Source organism: Thunnus maccoyii, chromosome 9 (genome assembly GCF_910596095.1).
Source record: "Thunnus maccoyii chromosome 9, fThuMac1.1, whole genome shotgun sequence".
NCBI classification, from domain to species: Eukaryota; Metazoa; Chordata; class Actinopteri; order Scombriformes; family Scombridae; genus Thunnus; species Thunnus maccoyii.
In genome coordinates this window covers 14,940,445-14,960,115 of record NC_056541.1, presented here as the reverse complement: position 1 = coordinate 14,960,115, position 19,671 = coordinate 14,940,445, and the positions used below count along the sequence as shown (strand labels likewise).

Genomic DNA, 19,671 nt, shown 5'->3' with positions numbered 1-19,671 from the left:
GTTTATTTAGCTGATATTTACCATATTTGTTTGCGGTAAGCAACCAAATCACTGTGATAAACTTTAAGTACTTTGTGGGAGAAGACAAAAATTAATCTGACAGTCAGTGTTATCAGATCATGTACTCTGTATCTCCCACAACAGCGCCTCTGGATATGAAGGTGAAAATGAAGCTGCAGAGGAACCCGCAGCTCGGTTTCAATCAGCTAGTTGTAAGTGGGAGATGTGCCAGTGTCTGTATCCAGCTTGAGGGTTGGACTCATTCCACAGACTGGTGGATGTGTGGGATCATCCCTCTGAGAATAAATATATCCTAAGACTTTATTTCTTCTTCTACACTTTCTGCACTTTCTGTCTTGTGCTGTGGACAATGAGAAAGCATGAATAAAAACAAATGGCAGATGCATCTTGTCTGATAATATTTTAGCTTTCCATATAATAATCTTGTCAATCAGGGACCATGCTTAGAACTAAGCATATATAGAATCATGGAGTTGGGTTTAAGGGTGGTACAAGAGCTTTCTAGACATTAAATGTTGTCATGGCTCAGTATAAGAACAATGATGTTAATACCTGAAGTAAAGTTGTTCAACTGAATGAATTTCAAGACCAGGACCCCCTTTCCCAAAAGTATCTTTAGGCTAAGGTAACAGTGAAATGTATCTTACAACTTTTTTGAGAGGTGTCTCCCAAAAGCAACATAATTTAGATGCTCTTAGAAATTATCATATATTAACAAGTGCCTTAGAGAGAGAGAGAGAGAGAGAGAGAGAGAGAGAGAGAGAGAGAGAGTGTGTGTGTGTGTGTGTGTGTGTGTGTGAGAATGTGGGAACAGGGTGGATGTTTGTGGTTATTTGTACATTTGTGACAAGTGTATGCATATGTATTTGTATCATGGCACAAGCTTGTGAAATCACTGTGCTTAAGCAGAGGAGATGGCAGGGCCAGAGGAAAAAAAAACACATTCATCCTATGTTTTTACTGAAAGCACATGATGGAAAGAAAGAATGAGAAAGCGGCTCTACATATCACACAGCCAGTGGATGTTCACAGTGAAATGCATTGGATTCAGCTGACTATAATTACTGTATGTCTAAGGCTCAGAGAGAGAAACTGGTCACAAAACTGAATTCTCAAGGAATTACCCAAAGCCTATAGGCAAGCAAACTAATCTCTGTCATCTTTGACTCTGACTTTAAGACTCGTGGGGTTTGTCACCAAAGAAGTTTTTTTTTAATCATCTCAAATATACAACCAAATTGTGACCATTTTGCTCTCTGAGCAATGAAAAGAGATTAAGGGCACACATTAATATCCAGCAGGCTGGACTACTGTAATGCACTCTCATCTGGTGTACCCAAAAAAGTTAGAAATCACTCACAATTAAGTCAGAACTCTGCTGACTGAGTGCTGACTGGGACCAGAAGTAGAGAAAACGTTACATCTGTTTTAAAGTCCTTGCCTGTTAGTTTCTGTATTGATTTAAGAATTCTTTTACTTCATGGTCTTGCACAAGCCTACTTGTCTGACATGCTCGCAATGTGTGAGCCATTACAGTCCCTCGTGTCCTGTGGCACGAGTCTTCTACTTGTTCCAAAGTGCATAATAAAAACCTTTGGTGAAACAGCTTCAAGGTTCTATGCTCAAAGCTGTTGGAAAAGTCTGCCTGAGGATCTGAAAGCAGCTGAAAGTGTTGATGTCTTAAAACTTAAAACTAACCTTTTTGCCTGACTTTTGATTAGAATATTTTGTTACCATTATTTTTTTATTTAATCATTTATTTTATTATATTCATGTTTATTCCCATTATCTATTTTACCATTGTCTTTTATCATTTCAATCTAATTCTCATTTTATGTCTTTTTAGATCTGTTGTATTGTTTATTATTATTCTTTTTTCCACATGTGCATTAGTCTCAATATTAGTCTGTTGTATTAGTCCCAATTGTTTGTACTGTTTACATTTTATTATCAACTCGTCAGTCATATGTAAAGCACTTTGAACTGCACTAACCTGTATGAAAGGTGCCATATAAATAGTTTGATTGATTGAGTTTCTATGATTTAGCTGGGTAATTGTGTTAGTGATGATTTGTTCTGACACTATAACTACTTTTTAAAACAAAACAAAAATCAAATATTATACAGTCAAAAAAATATTAATAATATAGTAAACTTTCTAAAACATGAAAACCAACCACAGAGGATCTATTTCAATACATTTTAATTCAATTAAAAATCAAGCGGGATAAGAGGGCGATGAGGATGAGGTGGGAGGGAGGAGGACTAGATTCTCTGACGTCATCAACACGCGCCTGGTGTGTTGCTCGCGCCATTCCTACAAGCGTGTGTTTCCATCATCTCCCATTACATTACCACAGGCAGAGCTTTAGCAGCCAGTGTTACAAGCACAGATTCAGTTTTTTCCTCCGTCATTCTTTTAGGTGAGTCCAGTTTTATTCTCCTCTTGTGCGGTTATTTGCTTAATTACCAGAGGAAATACGTTATTCTGCATCACTGACACTGTCGGCCCTTCGTTTCGCATTGAATAAGTTTAGCTTGCTAGCTAGCCCAAAGTTAGCTTTGGTGTTTGGGGTATGTTACGATTTGGAGTTTAGTGTCGCCGTTCATTAGTGAATGGGGCGTTTGCTGTGCTTTCACAGTAGGTGACACGCAAAGAGGGCCAATAAGGTACCCTGGCCTCCACTGCGAATAAATAATCACTAATGAAACTCAAGTGTGAATGAAAATAACTTGAATGTAACTAATGATGCTGTAGCCGCTGCCTTCTGACACCTTTACCATTGAGCTTGTTTTGGGTTTCTCTGCGCTTCAAAAACAAACTAACCCACTTCATACACACGTTTCATAGCAGCTATGATTGTGTCTTGATGTTGTAATCTTCATAATAGCAGCGTTTATAAGGTTTGCTGTGATAGAAGCGTGGAGGACGCGTATAGCTGGATATTGTAAAAGGCCCAGGTACGGGATAACTTTGCTTTAGTCTAACAAATCTCAGCCACTTTGTTGAAAACGTTTTAGTTGGTAGAGCTAACGCTATCAGCATTTAGCGTTTCTCAGCTGACTTGTTCACTCAGCCAGCATTTGACAGCTAGCTAGCGGTGGTGGCAGAGGCCATGGCATGTGCAAAACACAGTTAGCTGGCTAACGTTGGATAAAACGGAGTTTGTTGACACAGGTGTAGCTACGTTACAACAATACTGAACGGTCAGTGTCAACGCTACCCCGTATGTTACCAAGCTACCTGTTACAAAATTAGCACATCTTCTCTGCGACTTGAAAACGGCAGACAGTCAACAACCAAGTTTCGTGTTGTGAATTTTGAGCATTCGTCCTGAGAGTGCATGCATTGCTAGCTTGGTCAAAGAAGAGAATGGAATAGGATGAACAGGTGCACAGGTGTGAGAATGTTATGCTTTTGATTAGACAGCACAGCCTGTATGAATTCAGGCAATAGGCCCTTTTCACAGAGGACATTTTTGCATGTCATACCAGGAAAAGCACAAGTGTAAATAATCAAATTAATGATGACTGAGTTCTGGTACCGTGCATGTTGACTTTCTGTCACATTGTCATGGCTTACTGACACACTTGAATAGAACAGAGCCATTGTTAATGTTATTAGTAACACCTGCATTTTTCCTACTATGACAAGTCAAATGTCTGCTGTAAAAAAAGCATATAATTCCACCGATCTAGTGGACTGTGGGAGAAGCAAGACCAAAATGACCTGACTACATGTATGGATGGTGTACAAGCATGGATATCCTATTTTGCCAGAAAGACATTGTTTGACACAATTTTAAACTGACAATACTACCATGCACATGAATTCTGGGCAGACTGTTACAGTTGACTGGAGGCATCTTAAACTGACTGCATGCCCATAGGAGGGTGAGCTCACTTAGTGGCATCAGCAGGTAGTTATGGCACAGCTGCTGCTGCTGTTTGTGGCAGCAGCCAGTGAGATGCCATGGCAGCTGTCAGCGTTTGTGGCAAAAAAAAATAGACTGTAGACTAACTTCCAGTTACTAGGAGAAGTCTTTGGTATTGAAAATCTATATTCTGAAACATTTTGTAACCATGGTTTCAGCCATTACGTCAGCAGCGTGATATAACAGCGGTGTTCCTATTGCTTAACCATATAGGCTATAGCCTACAAATGCCGCAAACACCTGCGGCTACCGTGGCATGTCTCTGGCAGCTGCCAGCTGCCACAAACACCGGCAGCTAACATGGCATTTCACTAGCGGCTGCACCAAACACCGGCAGCTAACGTGGCACCTCACTGGCAGCTGCCGTGGCAGCTGAGGATGCCACCGGAAGTGCTATTGCTAGCTGCCACTGCCACTATTTCAACCAGGCCTGGCTCCCTAAGGCCCTGATCAGACAGAGCACTTTTTTCAGGTTGCAAGATGCGAGGCGCCCAGCACTGCCTTTCTTGTGGAGCCTGCAATTTCAAGAAAAGAGCAGCTTGCTGCACCTTTTTCTAAATTGTTGCTAAGCAACCATCGAATCACCTGCCCTTTGCCCAACCGTTATTTTGCTGTGAAGTAAACTCAATTCAGGCCTGCTGTTTTCTGTTCAAATCATGGTAACTATGGTTGGTAAAGTCATATAGCTCTGGATTTCCAGCAACAGCCACCACTAGTTTGTCCTCCATGACTGGTATCTCCACTTGGTGTCGTCACCACCACAGAAGGCTCGCCTCTCAATTCATCTGAATGTACAATGCGGAAAAACACTTTTCTGCTCTTAGTTGAAGTTTTTTTCAACTTGAGGCGTTCAGGGCACTCCTGTAAAAATGCAAGGCGCCCATCAAAGCAAAAGCATCAAGCAAAAAGCTTCACTCTCATTGAAAACAATTAGAAAAAGCCGCCCCAGGCTACTAAAAAGCGCTCTGCTCGATTGGGAACTTAAGGATCACCTTGAGAGTCTTGCAGTGACAGTGTCAGCATTGAGAATTTCCACCCAAGGCAGATGAGTGAGTCTTAGAAATAAGACCAGTGCCTGCACACAAACTTGAATGTATTAATGTGTCACACAGCCATGGTTGACACTAGCAAAAAACACACTGTATTTTAGTTTATCGAGTGACATTTTGCAGGTGTAACCCACCTATAAGGATGGGTATTGTTAGGATTTCATCAATACAACCTGTATTGATATTCTCCTTGTTGGTTTGGTTCTTTATCGATACTCTTATCAGTTCTTTTCATTACTAATGAATTGCTTTTTAAAAAATATATTATTTTAAAAAAGAATAAATGCATAACAAGATTAGAATAGATTTATATATCAGATATAACTAAATATTGTTTTCAGAGGAGCAAAAGTAATTTTTACAACAGCAAAGTTACTATATAAAATCAATAATATCTCACTGGAAAGTAAAAATGTCAATAAAATAAATAATACTCCGAACATCAAAATACTGAGTGAAGTTTAGAAAGGGAGGGGGAGGGGGGTGCGGTCTCAGCCTGTAGCTGAATTTACAAGAGTTTGCCAAATTTAATGATGCGTGGCAAACTAAGATAAACAGTTAGGCTACATACACACAACTTTTGTTTTAGTTTGTTCATAACAGTTCGCAATTAGCTTAACTAGCGTGCTGTGGATGTGTAAAACGGTGGATGGGAGAGGGCAAAGCAGTGAAAATATGGCATTTTTACATGTGTATGCTTGTTGAACAGGTGCTTTGATAAACTGTTGGTTTTTTACTTGCAAAGGTTTTATTGCACTTACAGTAATGAGTGTTATTGTCGTTAACTCGAGTAAAATATTATCTTTTACTTCACCTGATTCGCTGTCTCTTCCGGCCTCTCAGCTCTGCTGTCCGCTTTGTGTGTGTGGAGGAGTTGAGCCCAGCCCTCGGTCAAAAACTGTCACAGAGAGCAGAGGAGAGGACAGAGAGGAGACCAGAACTGACACCAAAATGTAAAAGAATTGACCTTAAAAATACCCCGGGTTCTCTCTCAATTCAGAACCGGGTTTTGGGTGGGCAACCTTACCAACCTATTAAGTTAAGTTTGAAAACTGATCTTGTTGGTTTGGTAGGGGGCATTTTGTTGGCATGGTTTGGGTCCACTTGTCCCCTTATAGGGAAGGGTCACTGCAAATCAATACAAAGTTGTTCTAAGTGATCACCTTTATTCTATGATGTAACACTTTATCCTGATGGGAATGGTCTCTTCCAGGATGAGAGTCCTCGATCCATAGGGCACGAGGGGTCACTGAATGATTTAATGAGTATGAATGATGTGAATCATATGCTGTGGCCTTCACAGTCATCACATTTCAACCCCATTGAACACCTATGGGAGATTTTGGACCGACGTGTAAGACAGTGCTCTTCACCACCATCATCAAAACACCAAATGAGGGAATATCTTTTAGAAGAATGGTGTTCATCCCTCCAGTAGAGTTCCCAACACCTAACTAAGACACCTTTTATATTGTTTTTTGTTTTTTAATTTGTCACCCGTCTATATGCATGCAATGGAGGCAGGATATTTTACAGTTTAACAATACACTTTATTGTCTAAAATTATATCAGTGCACTGAAATGGTAAACTTTGCTGGGAATTTAATAATTATAAATAACCAAGAATAAAAAAATCACAAATAGAACAAAAAAATAAAACTTGAATAAAGGAAAAAGGATCAAATATACATAAAATGCTGCCTATATAACTGCTGTTAACTGCTAAGCGTAATTCTGCTGTTACTGAACACCGTCCCACTTGTAAAATACTATTACAGATTGTCTGCTACAAGGTAGAAACTGTAATACTTGTCAATGTGATAACAAAAATCACAGAACCGAGTAGTAATAGAAAGAAACATGTCATGGTCTGTCCATCCCTTCTATGCAGTTATCTGTTGCATCCGCTGGGTAATTATTTTTTTTCTGGATCAATTGCAGATGTAGTCAAATAGGTGAATTTGCATTCTTGTTTGACACAAAGTCAGCAATCGATTTTACTGTGGATTGATTTGGATTTTCCTCTCGTTTTAATTAACTATTTAATGAAATACAGTTTAGCAAGTTGGGGACACTGTTACCATATGTAATAACTTTTTTTGTGATTGTGATGCCAAAATCACAAAAATGTTAAAATCACTCTGCCCACTTCAGGAAAGTTATCATCACTGAGTATATCAGCTACTGTCCTGATTTTGATTGTATTTGCGGTATAACGTTTACATGGAACATGGTTATTCATATCTCTGCATACATGATTATGATATTATACGGGTTATACAGTATTATACAGATACATATTATACAGTGATGTAAGTGATCTCCACATCCAGCTCCTGTCTGTCATTTCTGTACCAACTAAGTTACATCAGCAGTTGATGATGAACCCAGTTTGGTGTCTGGCTTTCTGCTGCATGTATAACACCCTCTGCTGGATTTAACCGCTCCATTCTATCACCAATAATGGAGGATGCAAGCAACAATTGCGTACACATGGCAGACTATTCAGAAACCCTCAGTAGGTGTTAACATGCAACAGTATCACAGCTTCTTTTTTTTTTTTTTTGAAACCTCTTTATTGTCTTTTACAAAAAAGGATAATAAGATGAATAACACTGACAACCAAACATAATCCAAACAATTACAATGCAAAGCACTGCGATTAACACACATATAAAAGTAAGAGAAAAAAACAAACTAACACAGTCCTATTAGCAGTCAGATCCGTTCCTCATTCCAATTATCATATTTTGTGTCATTATGTTCCAGGAAATTGTAAAAAACTCCACAGGTTGTTTGTTTCTTCAATGAGCAAGCAATGCACCGCTTACATTGTTTAGTATCACAGCTGCTATCTTGTTTCTCAAACATGGATAAAGGCTTATGCTTGATTGCATCTTTATATTGAAAAGGTTGTATCTAGTGCAAAAACTGGTTCGGTCACATAAATAAACTGGTCACAGGACATTTTAACTTTAGCTGTACCTCATGTTCAGACAGAGCTTGGAAGAACTGGTTTCAAACATCATGCTCTGTACAGATGGAATGAGCTACAAAAAAAATTGAAATGAAACTCTCTCTTTTTACTTCAATTTTAAAAGGCTATACTTAAGTATTTGCAATTACAGTTTTTTTTTAACATGAAAATAATGTGAAATGTGTGTTTGTCCATGTTTAAACTGTATATGTTTATTCATGTAAACAGGTCAGTCTTGAAAAAGAGATCATAATCTCAACGATTCTACCTATTTACATAAAGTATAAAATAAAATAAAATTCACCATTGTGTGTAAAGACGCTCAACTGATATATTACAGTTTGCAGATGGATTTTCTCTCTGCTGTTTTACTGTGGAAATAATCCTGATAGAGGCTCCCTCACAGTAAGGGTTGGCTTTCATTAATCTCATTAAGAGTAGACTGGTACCGCTCTTGCTACGAACACACCTAATAACAGGAACATACCTTCACAGAGAGTCTTCTGAATAGATTTGTTTCAGAATTAATAATTTATGGACTGTTCATTAAAAGAATCAGTCTCAGTTATGTGACAACAGTTGTGGCCAAAGTACTATTACTGAAAGCTTGTATTAAGATGGCCAGAATACCTGTGCAGTTACTGAAACACACAACGGATCAGGCTGCTGAATATTTGGCTCTGGACTGTAGATGGCAGTGTTGCTCAGTCTTTTCATGTTGTAGCTCACTAGTGAAAGCTCAATTCCACTACACAACCTCTGCTGGTCTCTCCCTGCAGTCAGTTGCTCAGGAGAATTCATAATCTGCCTGGTTTGTGAATATAGTTTGTACATATCTGGAATGAACTGCCTATTAGGGTTTCTGACTGCAGAATCTTGACATGATTAGCTGGTAAATAATGTATATCTCTTGTAGTTTTCAAAGCTTTTCATTTCATGCTTGACAGACATTCTCTGCAACTATTGGGAATGCTCTCAAAGCTGAAGAAGAGGAGTTAGCTATGTTTTTTTTTTTGTGGGGGGAAAAAATGGAAAGAAGAAAAAGAATTTTCATCAGTTATCCTATTATTGACAAGCGCCTCCGGAAATGTGAAATATGACCTCGTAAGAAAGTATTCATGATCCCAAGTAGGTCTGGTTAGGCAATAGTTTATTATTCTATCTGAGAATCCCTTATTTGAGGCACAGAGGCGACTGACTCAGGTATTTCCTTTGAAAATGAAAAACACCTTTTGGACCTGTGAAACTGGGTTGCTTGAATACTATCTGGGACAGAGTTCTCGAGTGGTAGAGACGACTGCCAGTGTTTCAATCAGGTGTGCTTACTTTTATTGAGAAGGATTTGTTTCTTTCTCACTATGGCTGACAGTGATTTCAGCGCCGCTTGATCTACAGTAAAAATCGGGGATAAAGGGATAAAGCCAGACGGAGCAAAAAAAGAAGAATCCTTGTTCTGACATTTTTTTGTAGATGTAATTTGACTGCCTCAGCTCCCAGTTGATGTTTTATTATACTGTTTTTTCCCTGCGGTGCAACTATTTTAAGTTCAAGTTGTTGTTTTTTTGTTTTTTTTTTACCCCTGAAAGATTCAACTCCAGAACTTTTCACAACAAGAGCAATGAAACTCTTCTCTTGTCTTTTTCTTTCTCCTCTCCCTCCCCCGCCTTGTATTTCTCTCCAGATATATCCAGCTATGGATATGGACAGTGCCAGTTCAGTGGTGCTGCAGGCCTTAACCCAAGCGACCAGTCAGGACACAGCTGTGCTGAAGCCTGCGGAGGAGCAGCTCCGACAGTGGGAGACCCAGCCAGGCTTCTACTCTGTCCTTCTGGTGAGGGAAGATATCAAATAATGAGAATAAATCCACCGCAGTTAAAACTATTTGAGATTTAATTAATTGAAATCTTAATGAACGTGATGATTTTACAGAGAAGCGGGATGCCATTGGGTTTGTGCAGATTTTTAATGCACTGTAAGTTTTGAAGTAACTTAATTGAAGCAGATAGAGGAGTATGTCTTTGTAGATTAGTCATTAATAGAAGGTGGATATCTTGTAATCTGCCTAACAGTTGCAGATTTGAAGGTTTATGTATTCTGTGTTCATGTGTGACAGTGCATCCTTACACAATATATGTAATCACAGCAACAAAGCATAGGATTGTGTGAGAGTTAGGGAAATGGGATGAAAGAGGGCAGCTGGGGATTTGATGTGTTAAAGGAAATCTCAAAGCTCTGTTGAATACTTTTATTCTCATTTATTCACAGATATTTCAACAAAACTTGGTATCTCAAGGTCTAGGACCAAGTGTGATCAAAATGTTGGCTATACAATAAATGAATTCACCAGAGCTTAGAGTGCAGTCAGTCTCTCTGCCCTGACCTGCAACTAACTTTTGTGTGGTGTGTATGCACCATACAGCCCATATTGATTCTTAAAGGAATACTCAGACATCTTTGGAAATATGCTGGCTTTGCTGTCTCGCACGGACTGAAATGAGAAGATGGATTTCAGCTTCCAGGTCTCTGTACATTCAGCAGAGAAATTGCTCCAGGATTTGTTCAGCCTGAGCCAGAAAGACCTTTTCCATGTACAAGAAAGCTGTTTTCCATATGTTGTGTTTACATGCTCATGAATATATTATAGATAGAAAGATCCTGTATAAGGCAAAAGTACATCTTAGAAGAAACATTTTAAGCAATCCATATATATGGCTCATGTAGCATTGAATGTCTGAGGGATTGTGTGTATGTGAGTTGTGTTGGTATGCCTGGCCTCAGGTCAGGATACAAACTCAACTGAAGTTATGTTCCACAATAGGAGATTCCAGGTGCATCTGTTAAGATGGAGAAATACATTTTATTTAAAGCATTAAAGGATAAATCCAGCAGTATTTTATATTTTTCTTTTCAACAAATCCCATGAAAAGATCAAAACCAGCAATGAATTCATCCTAACAAGTACTATCTGTGTATCCAAAGCCCTGATGAAACCATAGACCGTCATTATTTTCCAAAAAACTATTAAAACACATGAATGAACCACATTGTTGCACCAGAAGACGTGTTCCTTCATTATAATGAACATATTTACTATAAATCTGACATTTTTATCCTTCCCGTCACATTTGCGATTTAGTCACAGAGCATGCAAACAAATAAATGTGAAACATGACATTTTTGTCTTGCTTTGACGTAGCAGTATAGGTTGTTCCTGGTAATATTTTTGCTGTAGTTGCCTGTGATGGTCAATATCAGTTTGCCCAAAGTGCACAATGTGCTCTATCACACGCAATTTAGAGGAATTATGTATCTGTACGTTACTCCAAAGATGGTACTGGAGGGGCAGCATCAATTAATCAAATGTCAGTCAGCTAAATTTCAGTCGTACTGATTCATCTAATAGTTTAGTGACATCGGGCAGATTTTTACTGGCATATCTTCTGTTCCCTTAATACAACAGAGGGATGTTTTATGTCTGTATTAAAGCAAAAAATTTAATTGAAAACATGTTTCATTTAACTTATTTGTTCTCACACCTCATGAATCTGAAAAGACTGGAGCCAAGATTCCAATTTCTGATACTACTGTGCTGCTCTTTATAGAGCTCCTGCCTTTGCAGCGAGGAGGAGAATGACTTTGAGAGCACTGTGACAGCACTCAGCTAGATTTTCTAGGGCTATTATGGCTGCATTTTACCCCTCAGAAATGTTAGCACTTAAAAGAAATAGAACTACACAAGTGTGTATAACTTCGACACTCTAGATCACAAAGTCAGCGTGTCCTGTATTTTAATGGGGAAACCTCTGAAAATGTGGCTTGATGGTATCACACATCTAAGTCGTTATTCTTCAGTTTTATGAGTTATATTTCTTTAGTATAGCTTGAGCTGTCACGCATCATTAAACTGAATTCGTTCTTAAATTGCCTGGCGTTACCCATTTGAACAAAAATTATCTTAACTAAGCAAATGTATTTTTGTTTTCTTTTTCATAGAATATCTTCAATAACCACATGCTGGATGTGAACGTCAGGTGGTTGGCTGTGCTGTACTTCAAAAATGGCATTGACAGATACTGGAGGAGAGTAGCGCCTCAGTAAGTGCCTGCTTGCCGTTTTTGTTCCCTATTGCTATCAGCCTTCCTCTAACTTTTTCATCTCAAGCTTTTATTGTTTTTGTCTTCTCCCTTCCACTGCTCGTCTTTATTCTCTCCTTCGTTGTCTCATTAACTTGTGCTCTGTCTCTATTCATCAGTCTTAATCTCTCTGCCTGTTATCGAGGCTTTGTCATTCCATTCAGATCTGTTTTTGTCACAGATTTCTAGTTGGTCTCTATTACTCATTGCCTCCATTTTTCCCATTGTCTTTTATTTAAACAGTTATAGCTTATGTCTGCAGTTCTCTCTTCAACACTTTTCCAAACTTTCTTCTTTCTCTTTTTTACCCTCCACCCTGATTATTCATATCATTGTGCACTGGTTTTATACTCAGTTTTTGCTTTTGTGTCTCTTTTGTCTGTCAGTTTATTGGCTTTGAGCATTCAAAGCCTACAATCTGTCTTTGGGTGATGGACTAGCTGGCTTTTGTTGGATTTGAATTGTTCTTAAATTCACAGGACAGAGGCTGGCCGTAGGTAATCAGTTCTGTCTCAGCATTCTGTGGACACTCTTTGACCACTTCCAGTTTTTTTATTGTCTTCTTTCTTTCTTGATTTTCCTCCTCTAACAAATGAAATTCAGTTTACTGAACTACGGAGAAGAGCAAAACAACTTTGGCAAGAGTGCCGTGCAAAGGGTTTTGGTCCTTGGGTTATTTATCTGATTACCTCTGGACCACTGCCATTAATCTAAGAAGTGGGTACTACATGGGACAGCACAATGCATGTAGTGTCACAATATAAATCGTAGGCCACATTACATGGCATTTTATTCTGTAATTACAGTGATTCACAGTAATGTATCGCAACTGAGTTCATGGTATTTTTTAATGTAATAACAAAACAATAAATAATAAAATACATTCTGAAATATTGTTAAAATCATCAGAAATGTAAATTGAATTTGTCTTTCCATTTTGATATATGGAATGGTGCTTCTTGTATTTCTGTGTGAGAACCTGGCCAAACGCACAGTAGATGATATGACGTAATGTTAAGATATGTCTAGTGCAAGTAAAATAAAATGTGCAATTATTTTGAGAAATATGCAGCATCACTGGTTAACATTAGATCTTGCATCAGTCCCTCAATGAGCAAGAATAAAACAGCAAAGGCCTTCTCTTTAGTCTCAGTGTTTTGAATTGACTATACTGTTGCAATACTGGGGGAAACCAGTATAGACCCTTTTAATGACATTTGACAACATAAAAAATGCTTTATTCCATTATGGTTGCCAGTTTCACAGCCGTGGTATTGTGCATACTGGCACACTGGAATGGCTTACTGGGTTACTGTGTTTTTTCTGCTTTGACAAATAAAAAGTTTTTCTGTGAAAAAGGCCAATTGATTTTTCATAACTTGAAAAACTCACTTATACCTTTTTTATTAATGATATCTAGGGCTGTACTCAGTCCTGCTAGTTGTCCATTATGATGGAATTATGAGATGGGAATTTATTTTAATGTAATATACGTATAAACGGCAGAAGCAGATTTCAGTTGCATACTGAATTTAATACCTCCCATTTCCCCTTTAGTGATCAATAAAGTATAATCTCATTTTTATTTTAAAGCATAAAAAGAATCAACAAAAGACATTTATGAAGGCTATTTATATTACATATGTGCAGTTTAAGTTGATATCTTTAGATGTTTGATTTTTGTGAGTATGTTTTTTTTTTTGATGTTGTTGCACTTGTGTTATCATATAGTTTTATATGCAGCATATACATTGACTTTAGACTATTTAGATATTGTGTCATGCATACGTATGTGCCCAGCCTACATGGGCTTATTGGACAATAAGCCCGTGCAATAATAATAAATGGGTTTATGTAAGCTGGATCCACAATGCATACATGCATTTTTATAGTCTTGTCAAAATGCTGACAAGTAAAGTGTTCTGTTTGCTGAGATGCCTTTTTCTTGAAAGGGTTTTAAAATATTTTTATTACACTGCTAAGGAAGACCTGAAAAACGCTGTGAACATATTTAAGTAAGTAAGTAAAACCAAAATGCACCCTTTAAAAAGTTATGTTGTGGTAACTGAAATAAAGTAATTTACAGCAGAAATGCTGGCTCAGCCTGCTCAGTGTATTGTGTTGCTATTTGTGTTGAGGAGACGTTTTGGGGCAAAAAATGGCCCATCAGAACAAATAGATGTGCGAAATCAAAAACAGTTGCAACTTTTTAAATGAAAGGTTTCTACTGAGAAACTCACCTGAGATAACCAAAGTTGCACACCAAATCCACTGTTTTTATATAGGTTTGTAAAACAGTCATTAGAAAAAAATCACGAAGTAATAAAAACTGATTTAGTTGAAAAATTAAGACAATCTCTCTGAGATGTAGGTAAACTATAACACTTCAAATTTGAATCACAAATTTTAAATGTATCTAAACCAACACACCTTATAGATGAAATAAGACATCTAAAGCAGCCAAAAACATTTGGGGTTTGTTTTTTTATCTCTCTGGTGTCAGGGTAACTCCTAAAGTAAAAGTTTTCTCTCCGCCTCGCTTCATTTTTTTCTCTCCTGTCATCTCTGGTTTCCTCTCGCTCACGAACACTCAGCAAGACTCAGACACTCACTCGCTTGTATTAATATATATTTTAATCACTCATCCCATATTTCTTTAAACTTTGCCTCACCTCTCAGATTTCCAAAATATGTGTGTATGGTAAATCTTGTTTCACTAATTCACACTCTTTCCCTCAAGTAATTCGTCTTCCACCCATATTTTCCCTCTCTCCGTCCAAGGTTGCAGCTTGATTCATTCACTCTTCCTCTCATCAAACACTCTCCCACTCTGTTTAGCTTCAGCTGCAGTTGAAGTAGACAGCATATTATTTTTTCTTTTTACAGATTCACACTGTCACTCTTTTGCACACATCCCATACTGTTTGCAAAAATGTAGTGTATAGGCATATTGCAGACTGCAAGATGGGAGTCAGAGGAAATCAAATCTTATCCAAAGCTTACTGATTAAATCAGGCAGCTGGCAGATCCTGTGCTATATAGAGTGTTATACAGGGATTTAATTGATCCCATAACAAGTTGGCAGATTGATGTTATATTCATATCTTCACCATATTAAAGTTTGTGTTTTTCATTTCTAGAATTTGAAGTGAAATTATAAGGAGTCTCTTAGGATATGAGCTGCGTTCAACGATGCCAGGATGGCTGGCACCCTTTCATCATAATACGACATTGTGGATCAGTGTTTAGGACTCCCGCCTCACAGACAGAAGGTCCAGGGTTTAAACCTTGGCACTGTTGTTTTTTTTTCTGTCAAGCATTTGCATGGATCTCCTTGTCTCCTTGTATTTCTCTCTCTTTGCTTCGTGTGTATTAAGTTTCAAATCAATTTATTAAAGTGGCATCAAGTGGAAATTGCACTAACTAGACAGAGAGGCAAAGCTTGAAAAATGTGTTTTACTGTTATTTGGCGACTCACGCTTCAGTTCAGTTCGGGTAAATGTGAGAGATGTCTTCCTAATTAACTGCACACATCAGTGTATGTGCTGTATGGTTATTTGTCCTGGAGCAAGATTGTATTTCTCTCACTCTTGTTTCTTTACTTCTTCTGAACATCTTTTTGGTTGGTTTGTTCACAGTGCTTTGTCAGAGGAGGAGAAGACATCATTGCGTGCTGGTCTCATCACAAACTTCAATGAGCCTGTCAATCAGGTTAGTAGGAAAACATGGGTGTTCTATAACAAAAAAATGAATGTTTAGCATTATATACAGGTTCAATGAAACTCACTGATTTGGGCAGTTTTTAAAAGTTTGGTACACAAAACATATATCACATGTATGTACAAGGAAATTAACTTGAATCATCATACCAGCATTTTTTCATACCAGTGTTTTTTTTTCCATTTTATGCACAATTAACATTACTTTTTTAAACTTATTTCTTTTTTTTGCTGTAGTGTACTCACTTCACTACAGTATGAAAATCTATGGTATGGTTATCCATCATAATACATAGCGCTGCAATATATGGTTTGTAGTGATGAAGTGGTTTAACGCCAAGGAAGAACTAAGAGCGAATTAAATTTGTGTCATACTTAATTTCCACACATACTTAGTGTTTTATTCAATTTCAAACCACTTGCTGGCATCAAACTGTTGTGATTTTCAGATGGCATCAAGAATTAGCTTGATCAGACCAGCTGTTCCATTTGAACAAACAGACTTGATCACAGACCAAATGGTGGGAACTTCAATTGGTAGACTTTTATTCTTGTTTTTAGGTGATTAAAAATGCAACAATACAGGCAAAAATCACTGTAAACTGTCTGGGCCCATTGGAAGACTATGGTGATTATGGTAATGAAGAGTTTAAATATGTTCTAAAATGCAATATAAAAGCTCTAGCAGTAAACATAAGTAAATTCAGACTAAGAAAGTTAGAGAAGTGCAAACAGGGACTTTATTTGAGGGTCCATAAGTTTGACAAACCATGCTTTTTACAGTTCTTGGGGGAACGCTGAAAGAAGCAAATAATTCAGAAAGCAAGCAGTGTGTAATACGTCTGTCTGACGGGACATGGAAGTTGGCCCTGAATGCTGGCCATCCATCCTGGTTTCTACAGCTTACATATCCCTGAGGGACAGCTCTCCAACATCAGGACTGATAGGGTCCGTATGGCAAGCAGTGAATGCCATTTAAACACCATATGTCTCACCAGTCACAGTCTCTCTTTGTCAAACTCCAGAAGGGCTTGTGCGTGTTTTTGCACGTGACTGTGGGTGTTCCAGTGTTGTTTGGGCAGTTTACATGTAGAAGTTATATAATCCTGGTAAATTTTCTGACCTCAGTTAGCTTTCTTAGAAAAGTAATGACTTAATGATACGTGAAAGTTAAATTTGCATGCATGCTGTTTATTTACCACTTGGTTGAATTATATTGCTAAAGTTGATAAGCGTGCAGATAAGTTTGTTTATCAAAGCATGCTGTAGACATTACGCTAAATAAATGACTGTGTTTGGTACTGATTGTGTGTTATATAGTAAAACAACAATCAGGTCAGAAGAGCAAAAAGTGAGCAACTTGCCAATTCACTGCTTTAATATTTGTTATATAAATTTAAACATGGACTAAAGTTTGGGAATCAAAGATGAAACTGCCATCACTGAAAATATTTGGTCAGATCAAACATGTCATGTAATTAAAACAGCACCTCACCGGAAAAGTTTCAACAAAAACTGAACAATATAACCTTCATGAGATTTATTGCGCAGCTTTCATATTACACTACATTATTTTATAAATGATCATCACAACATATATAAATAAACAACACCTGCTGACATAACAGGATGTTTATGTTAATATATTTACTACGGAACTGTGAAAAGGTAATTACAGACATAATGTGTGTATCACAGCTGTAATATCAAACTCAGCGTATGCTCATCATGTGAAAAAAAATCAGCTTTTTAAGGTGATGTTCAAATGACATGCTTCAATCATCTATATTACAGTGTCCACTAGATGTTGAAGTTTGAAGTGTCCTTCTCAGTCTGGACAATTGACCTACTTTTGTGTAGTGTCGAGAAATATTTTGACACTTGATTAGTGCTTTCAGTTCAGCAAAAGTGAAGGTGTGATAATGTCATGTGACACACAGTTCAGACATAATATCATCCCAATGTAAAGCCTACACTTGTAGAAGCACTGTGAATATCAGTTTAATCTGTGTGACTGATATCTGTAACAGGGGAGGGATATGTGATACATTATAGTTATATAATAGGATAGTTTAATATTTCATGCCCCATTTGTCCACATCATTCATTTTAAATCATGCATTAAATTACTGTACTATATTTATGAGTGATTAAGATGTTCTATATGATTCTCATCATGTTGTTTTGGCATGACCATCTCGTGCTGTATTTATGTTTTTCCTCTGGTCATTCTTTTTTTGTCTCTGTTTTCCAACAGATAGCGACCCAGATCGCAGTACTGATAGCCAAGGTAGCCCGTCTGGATTGCCCCAGGCAATGGCCAGAGCTCATCCCCATTCTGCTCGAGTCCGTGAAGGGTCAGGATGGCCTGCAGCAGCACAGAGCGCTGCTAACTTTCTATCATGTCACCAAAACCCTAGCGTCCAAGCGTCTGGCGCAGGACAGGCGGCTTTTCCAGGATGTAAGTCTACACTTTCAATGATTTGTTTTATCATTACTCTCAGCTCAACATCTTAACAGCCTTATTTTTCATCTTTTTGCTTCTCATTCTTGGTTGTATACTATGCTTCTCTGGCTTTTTGTTTTTAACACATGAAGCAGTACTTAATCACAACAGAATACCAGGTCACTGTAGGATGTCAAGTAAAGAAAAATAAAACTTTTACTCTGTCTACTGAACTTTGCTACTTTTGTAGTTTGATTTCTTTCTTTTCTTGTGTTCTGCACTCTGACTTTGTCATGTTTATTTGTCTATTACTCCCATTTTTCTGCCAGACTTTTAATTTGAATAGGTGAATAGTACAATTATCTTGCAGTTTTTGCACTCTCATATTTTGCCTGTAGGAGATGCTGTTTAGCTGCTTTATGAGACATTTCGACTGCAACATTCTCTGTGAAAGTGTCTGTTTCCATGCATGACTCGAGCATGATTGATGCGTTTGGGAATAGATTTGTCTGTGTGTGTGGTTGTGTTACGGGGAAGGTTGTGCAACTCAGTGTTTCTTTTCAAAGAGGCTGTGAATCAGAGCAAATCCTCATTTTTCACCATCCATGGTTTTAAAGAACATAAGACTTGTGCAGAAAGATAGTCGTTAAGAGAAGGGGTTTAAGGGAATGAGATGATCAAACAGACTAACAGAGAGAAGACAGGGACCAACGGAGGGAGAAAGAGATTGAAGGCGCCAGTATCCTCCATTAGAACCGCTTGTCGGTCGGTCGAACTGCTTCGGAAAATGCCCTGCCCCCCCACACTTTTCCGATGTTGGAATTGGAATTTCTGTAACTTTTTATAACTTTCTTAAACCAACGATCAGACATTCACACCCTCCTCATGCAGTGATTGGTCAGGCGTGGAGGTGAGAAAGTAAGCAGGGCTTAAACTTCTTTCTCAAGCTCTCTCTTTTCATTCGTTACACAGCTATTTCTGGCATTTTTTTTGTGTGTGCAACCGAGTACAACCCTACGAATGCCTTCCAGAGGAGACGGTCTGAAAGTGTGCACTGTTATCCCCATATGTAAAATGTATCGTGTATCATCTCTCTGCACCCATTATTTCACCCTGCCTTCGAGTGCGGCTTTTTGGAACAACTATAAATATTTTGCCTATTGAAGTTGTCAGACAACATGTACAAAGTTGTTCTTTTTACTAGCATAACCCAACCCTGACGGAGACAGACCACTGCATGTCAGAGGCAGTGACTGAGATCAAATAGTTGGATATCGTGCAGAGGCATGCTCTATGCCAAAATGTGTGCCCTTAGGCAAAATGAGGAACAAAGACAGCCAGAGCCCCATTTAACTGCAGATTTTAAATGATTCACTGATGACTTTGACACT

At 38.0% G+C, this 19,671-nt stretch overlaps 1 protein-coding gene across 1 annotated transcript in view; it reads left to right on the top strand.

Moving 5' to 3' along the window:
• Positions 1–2,292: 2,292 nt before the first annotated feature.
• The window catches only part of ipo11 (importin 11), a 127,239-nt gene continuing 109,860 nt past the window's right edge, over positions 2,293–19,671 (top strand). Inside the window, exons 1-5 of the mRNA XM_042421235.1 lie at positions 2,293–2,444; positions 9,664–9,813; positions 11,976–12,076; positions 15,754–15,826; positions 18,092–18,295. Of these exons, the coding sequence (XP_042277169.1) occupies positions 9,676–9,813; positions 11,976–12,076; positions 15,754–15,826; positions 18,092–18,295 (516 nt within the window). The 5' untranslated portion in view covers positions 2,293–2,444; positions 9,664–9,675. The remainder of the gene's footprint in view (positions 2,445–9,663; positions 9,814–11,975; positions 12,077–15,753; positions 15,827–18,091; positions 18,296–19,671) is intronic.